At 47.8% G+C, this 7,318-nt stretch overlaps 1 protein-coding gene across 1 annotated transcript; it reads right to left on the reverse strand.

Annotated features, from left to right (window-relative positions):
- Positions 1 to 636: 636 nt before the first annotated feature.
- LOC141704715 (uncharacterized) lies at positions 637 to 7,053 on the reverse strand. Its single transcript, XM_074507902.1, has 7 exons — positions 6,677 to 7,053; positions 5,416 to 6,433; positions 3,874 to 5,238; positions 2,882 to 3,282; positions 2,354 to 2,758; positions 1,180 to 1,321; positions 637 to 720 (listed from the first exon to the last, which is right to left on the reverse strand). Exons 1-7 carry the CDS (start codon positions 7,051 to 7,053, stop codon positions 637 to 639), a joined length of 3,792 nt encoding a protein of 1,263 aa, XP_074364003.1.
- Between the last annotated feature and the right edge of the window lie 265 nt (positions 7,054 to 7,318).

The raw sequence follows: 7,318 nt of genomic DNA on the forward strand, positions 1-7,318 counted from the left end.
TTGCTTTTAAATTATGAGCATCAACCAATATTACTTGGGCGCGTCCTTGGAAATAGTACACTGCCTAGTTACATTTTTACTCAAGTTCTATTGATCCTTTTAGCAGCCACTACTTCAGTTAACATCCACATAGAACTATCACTCAAGACGCGCCTCACCTTTGATCCAAAATACATCATCCTTCCCGCAGGACGCGTCTTTGACAAGCACTTTTTCTTTTTTTTACTTATGTTGTCAATATCATAGTAACATTCAGTCCAAAGGAGCATCAACCAAGATAACTTGGGCGCGTCCTTGAAAATAGTACATTTTTCTTGTGTTTCATTCATATAAAACCCTAGCTTAAGGCGCGTCCTACGTTTAGGACGCGTCATGAGACCAAGCAGATTGAGCAAATATTTTTTGAAAATTTCAAAATTTTATTTATAATGCGCTCTGATGTCAAAAGTGCACCAGTCCCACGGCTACAATGCTCTGTGGGGAAATTATTTCTAAAAAATGACCCTTCAACTAGTCCCAGAGTAAGTAGTACATGCACCACCCCCCTAGGCTAGGAGGAATTTATTTAATTCTAGCCTATAAACTGGGCATAAATCAAAATGATAAAAGAAATACGCAAGGGGCCAAAGCCACGCCTCACTGGTAATACTTTCGGAGATGTTCCGCATTCCAAGCTCGCGGAATTAGCTTCCCGTCCATGTCTTCAAGGTGATAAGTCCCCTTCCACAGGATAGACTTTATTCTGTACGGTCCTTCCCAATTAGCTCTAAACACTCCATGTTGGGGGTTCTTTGTATTTGGCATCACTTTCCTAAGTACCAAATCCCCCACCTTCAGCAACTGTCCTTTTACCTTCTTGTTATAATACCTTGCGACGCGCTGCTGATATGCTGCTAGCCTTAGCTGAGAATTTTCCCTCGTCTCCTCTAAGAGATCTAAATGAAGCCTTTGATTAACCTCAGCGTCCTCTTTCCCGTAACAGTCTCTGCGAAGTGATCCCGATCCAACTTCCACGGGGACCATAGCTTCGTAACCGTAAGTCAGCATAAACGGCGTTTCTCCCGTAGTAGATCGCGGTGTAGTTTTGTATGACCACATCACCTTCGGGAGTTCTTCAGGCCAATTCCCTTTACGTTCCTCCAGCTTGGTTTTGAGGGTATGTTTTATTATTTTGTTAACAGCCTCTGTTTGTCCATTGCTTTGAGGATGATAGACCGCCGCAAACTCCTTCTTGATTTTCAACTCCTCACATAGCTGTCGCAACTCCTTCCTATCAAACTGTTTTCCATTGTCGGAGACCAGCTTGTAAGGGATTCCAAACCTACATACAATTGAGTTGAAAACAAAATCTCTGATTTTCTTTGCGGTGATAGTAGCCAGTGGCGTAGCTTCCGCCCATTTAGTAAAGTAATCGACCGCAACCACTGCATACTTGACGTCTCCTTTAGCTTTCGGCAATTCTCCGATAAGATCGATTCCCCACATGGCGAACGGCCATGGGCTTGCCATAGGCGTCAAGAGTGTAGCCGGCATAGACGAGTAGTTTGCAAAGCGCTGGCAGCGATCACATGCCTTGACGAAATTTGTAGCATCTTCTCTCATTGTGGGCCAATAATACCCTTGGCGCAACACTTTCATTGCCAACGAGCTACCCCCCGAGTGATTGCCACAGATTCCTTCATGCACCTCTCTTAGGATGTAATTTCCTTCTTCTTCTTCAACACACCTGAGTAGAGGTTGGTTGAACCCTCTCTTGTATAGGACTTCATCGTATATCACATATCTTGCGGCTTGATAACGAAGTCGACGAGCCATAAACTTATCCTCGGGGAGTGTTCCCTTGCGAATGTAAGCTAGAATGGGCGTCATCCATGTTTCCTTGGGAGCTTCATCCACTTGCATAGTTTCTATCTCTGGGATACTAGGAACCTCCTGGATTTCAAGAGGGATGGATCCTAACAACACAGCCTCTTGTTGCGACCCCATTTTTGCCAAAGCATCCGCATTACTGTTTTTCTCCCGCGGAACGCATTCCAATCTAACTTCTTTGAACATTCCAATCAGGCGCTGTACACATCTCAAGTATAATTCTGTTCGCGGGCCTCGCGCTTGAAATCCCCCATTCACCTGATTCACTACCAACTCTGAGTCACTTCTTGCAATTAAGTTTCGCACCCCCATTTCCAGAGCGATTTTCAGGCCATTAATCAGCGCCTCATACTCCGCATCATTATTAGTTGCATAAAACTTGAAATGAATTGCGCTCATCAGGTGGTGGCCTTCCGGAGATACAAGTACTATGCCCGCACCTGCTCCTCCATTGTTAACCGCCCCATCCACATGCAAGATCCACCAAGGATGCGGAAACTCCTCCAAAGACTCCTCGGCCTGAGGTGGATATAGCATCACCAAAGCTTTATCATCAATTTCAGAATCAAATTCCAACAAGAAATTGGCTAAGGCTTGTCCTTTTATCGCTGTTCGAGGCACATATTCCAAATCAAACTGTCCCAACTCCACAGCCCATTTCAGCATTCTGCCTGATGACTCCGGTTTGTGCAGGACCTGTCGCAGTGGGTATGCTGTACGAACTTCAACTCTATGGGCCTGAAAATACGGCCGCAATTTTCTTGACGCAAGAATCAGGGCGTAAACCAGTTTCTCCATATTTGTGTAGCGAGTTTCAGCGTCGTGTAACCGCTTGCTCACGTAGTACACTGGTGATTGCTGCCCGTCTTCCTCTCTTACCAGAACCGCACTGATCGAATATTCAGACACTGCGAGGTACAGTATTAGATTTTCCCCATCCAATGGCTTTGACAACATGGGAGGATGTCCCAGTTGCTCCTTGATTCTTTTGAAAGCCTCTTCACATTCTGACGTCCATACAAAGTCTTTCCCAGCTAATCTAATCGCCTTGAAAAACTCCTTGCATCTATCAGACGACTTCGAAACAAATCGATTTAACGCGGCGATCCTCCCAGTCAAACTCTGCACCTGTTTCACATTGGTGGGTGACTTCATATCCAATAATGCCTTGATCTTCGCGGGGTTGGCCTCAATTCCCCTGTGGTTGACAATGAACCCGAGAAACTTTCCCGATTCCACGCCGAACACACATTTTTGCGGATTTAATTTCATACGAAACCTCCTCAAAATATTAAACATCTCCATCAGGTGCTTGATATGGTCAGTTGTCACCTCAGATTTCACCAGCATATCGTCCACATACACTTCCATGGTTCTCCCGATTTGGTCTTTGAACATCATGTTTACCAACCGCTGGTAGGTCGCGCCAGCATTAATCAAGCCAAACAGCATTCCTATGTAACAGTATAACCCCCTGTCTGTAATAAAGGATGTATGTTCTTGATTGGGGCCATACATCGGAATTTGATTGTATCCGGAGTATGCATCCATAAAACTCAACAACGCATGCCCTGCCGTCGCGTCAACCAACTGATCAATTCTTGGCAGCGGGAAGCTATCCTTTGGACAGGCCTTATTGAGATCCGTGAAATCCACACATGTCCTCCACTTCCCATTCGGTTTCTTCACCAGTACTGGATTTGCAAGCCATTCGGGGTAGAACGATTCTTTGATCAACCCCACTTCCAACAACCGGTCTACTTCTTCTTTTAATGCTATCGCCCTTTCTCCACTTACTGGGCGGCGTTTCTGACGTATGCCCTTGCAATTCGGGTGGATATTCAAACGGTGACACATTACTTCCGGGTCGATCCCTATCATATCTGAATGACTCCATGCGAAAACATCGAGGTTTGCAATTAGAAAGCGGGTAAGACCTCCTCTCATCTCCTCATCCAACTGAGATCCCACTTTCAAAACCTTGCTTGGGTCATTTTTATCAACTGGAATAGATATTGTGTCTTCGGCTGGTCCCGTTTTTTCGATAAGCATAGGGATCCTGGGATCCAAATCGAAATCAAAGTCTCGGGGGTCTTCAATTTCCACTTTTTCATCTGAGGGCGCGTCCTCATTTGGAGGAGCATCAACCTCAACTTCATTCAAGGGCGCATCCTTCTTTTGAGGAGCATCAACCTTGCAGTTATCGCCGAGACCTTGCAAAATCTCACTTCTCCCTTCCAACTTTTCCCCGTTAACCTCTTTCTGCGTGATTCCCCCTGTGTGACTCACCACCACTTCTTCTACACTACGGATTTTCGAAACACGTCCCTGCATCACAAAAGAGTTCCCAGAGGTATTGGTTTCTTCCTTTCCGGGGTTCTCAACAAAATAGTGGGCATGGACCTCTCCACTCGGTTTTGTATGAATATCTTCTATATCTTCAAATGGGAGACCTTTCCCTTCATACCTTCTTCTGTGAAATTCCTTGACATCCTTGTGATAGCAGTCACGTGACTCATACTGTGACCCTCTCAGGCTGCCAACTCCGTTTGGCGTCGGGAACTTTATCATCAAGTGGTGTATCGAGGTTATCACCCTGAACGCACGCAACCAAGGTCTGCCGACCAGTACGTTGTGCGCGGAATCCTGATCTAGCACCTTAAAATCTATCATTTGAGTAACCGACAAAGCCCCTTCCCCAAGCGTGACGGGAAGCCTGACTGAGCCCATAACTCTCACTGCTTCCCCCGTAAAGCCATAGACGTGCGCATCTTCAAAATACATGTCACTATCTGGGAAACCCAGCTTTTTGTAGGTGCTATAGTACAAGATGTTTGTAGAACTCCCATTATCCAGGAACACTCGATGTACGTTCATTGCCCCAATAAGCATGGTAATCACCAGCGCACCGTTGTGAGGATGATGCACCCACCTAGATTCTTTTTCCCTGAATGTAATATCAGCGGACTCCCCCTTAAAGACCTTCGGGGGTCTATCTTCCAAGCTGTGGATGTTAGTGAGCGGTGGATGTCGCGCTTCTCTCGCGTTTCTCTCAAGTGCTCGATTACTGTCACCAACAAAAGGGTGTCCTCCAAAAATTGCCCTGATGCTGCCGGCCCTCTGAAACTTGACCTCCGCTGTTTTCTCAACATCCTCCGCCCACGGGGGTTGTCTTTCATCTTTACCCTTGTCATCAAGTCCCCTGCGTCGCTTCACCTTGTCGATCCATTCTCCTAGGTGTCCAGCCTTGATCAATTCCTCAATCTCATCCCGCAAGTGACGACACTCGTGGGTGTCATGGCCAGTAGACTCATGGTAGTCACAGTACTTCTTTTTATCTCTGCTTTGCCATGAAGTTAGACGGTCGGGCTTCTTGAAGATTCCCCTGTCCTTATTTACCTCGAAGATATGATCAATGGACGCCGCCAGCGGGGTATAATTGCTGACTCTTCTCTCGTAGTTCGATGGTGGGCTCCATTCTCTTCGCGAGCTCACAGCGTTTACCCTGTTAGGGCTTCTGGCGTTTCGTCGATAACCCGGACTTACAGATCTGTCCCTTCTCTTGGATCGCCCCTTGGAGTTATAGGTATTATCATTCTTTTTTGTTTCTGCAAGCGACTGCTCGATTGCTTTGAACGACTCCGCATGTGCGAGCACATCAGCCAATGACACTGGGTCTTTCCCTTGTAGGTGTTTCCAGAAATCCGTCCCCACACGCAACCCAGCTATAAGCAATATTTTCAACGTTTCGTCAGTTGCACCCCTCACCAAAGTAGATTCTGCATTAAACCTCTTGAAATATGAAGTCAAACTTTCTCCTTCCTTTTGTTTCACATTAGCCAGCGTGGTAACAGGTGGTGTGTACTTCACCGCGGCTTGGAATTGTGTCAAAAACAAAGTTTTCATCTGTTCCCAGGATGTAATTACACCTGGACCAAGCTTTTGGAACCACTGCTGAGCACCTTCTCTGAAAGTGGCTGCCAAGAGACGGCATCGAGCCAAATCAGGTACTTGATATACATCCATTTCAATGTTAAAACGCCCCAAGAACTCTACAGGATCAGAGTTCCCGTGGAAACGCAAGTCGTTGGTTGTGTTCCGGTATCCCGCGGGCAATTGCGCCTCCCTCACAACAGCAGCAAAAGGAGAAGGAGCTTGCGCTGTCGCCGTTACTCTTTCTCCCTCAAGATGGTTGAGTAACCGCTTGAGGTCGTTCACATTAAACGTCCCTACCCCAGGAATGGTTTGAACATTAGGCTGCTGGGGTTGCTCTGCGACTTGCTGAAATTCCCCTTGATTACCCCCCGGGTGTGGCGGAGGATCTCGCCGCCCCTCACCTTGAGGCTGCGGCGGTGGCATATTACCATTTTGGTTCTGAATGTTTTCCCGTACACGAGGTTCATCCTGACCGTGTCGCGGAATTTCATCATTGTTCTGCATTCTTACTTGAGTCCGCCCGCCGTCCTGGTCATGAGGACGCGCTCCAGACCCATTACCAGTAACGCTGTGAGAAGCTACGGGAATAACGGCGGGGGCTTCTCCAGCGGAGTGCGCTCCACCTCTCCTACCATTGTAAGGGGCTCTTCCGTATTGATATCCCATTCTTCCTCGTCCATTCCTCTGATATCCCCGGTAGAAATTCTCGGGCCTTCCTCGCGGAGGGGCACGCTCGTGCTCGCGGTGCCGCATCCCGTCATCCCTTTGGAATGCGGGGGGCACACGCGTCGTATCACGGGGCCTCGCTTCTCCGGCGTTTCCTTCCTTTTGCCATTCTACCAGCAACATCCTCAAATCGTCGTCCTCCAACCTTATGCCAAGCCTCTTCTTCAAGGTTGAAAGATCCCTTCCTTCCTCGTCTTGGCTTTGAGCGTTCTCCACACGGCGACGCTCGTCCATCGTACATCCAGACCTATGCGGGTGTGGCACTACCTGGTTGCCCAGGTGAGGCCTTTCTCTGCCTTCAGTGTCCTCATCCGCAAGCTCTACAATAGGTTCTACATCATCAGAATATTGCAAACGCCGCGGAGTGATTCGCGGGTTATCCCCGCTCCCCTGGGTATCTCCCTCAACTACAGGGGCTTTCCCCAAGGCATGACCGTGACGGGGGAAACGACGACCTCTCCTCGTCCTTCGACGCTCCACCGTGTTCAGTCTTGAGTTAAAACTGTTAAGAGTATCCCCCATGCGATATAATTGCTCCAATATATCAGTGTTGCTGATGAGAACTGGAGGTGTCCCCCCCACATCCGGAGCCCTTGGTGGGTCCGCCATGTTTCTGGGAACGTAAGGTTCGTGGCGAGTATAGCGCCCCCCGCCTTCCCCTTCTGACCTGCTGTCACTTCCATCATAAGAACTTCCATCACGATTGTAAGACATCTTTTCCTCCTAAGATTGCGACCTTAATTAGCACCCCTCCTTCTAGCGCCAATTTGTTGACGGAGGAATCTGG

This window comes from Apium graveolens, unplaced genomic scaffold, assembly GCF_009905375.1.
Source record: "Apium graveolens cultivar Ventura unplaced genomic scaffold, ASM990537v1 ctg817, whole genome shotgun sequence".
NCBI classification, from domain to species: domain Eukaryota; kingdom Viridiplantae; phylum Streptophyta; class Magnoliopsida; order Apiales; family Apiaceae; genus Apium; species Apium graveolens.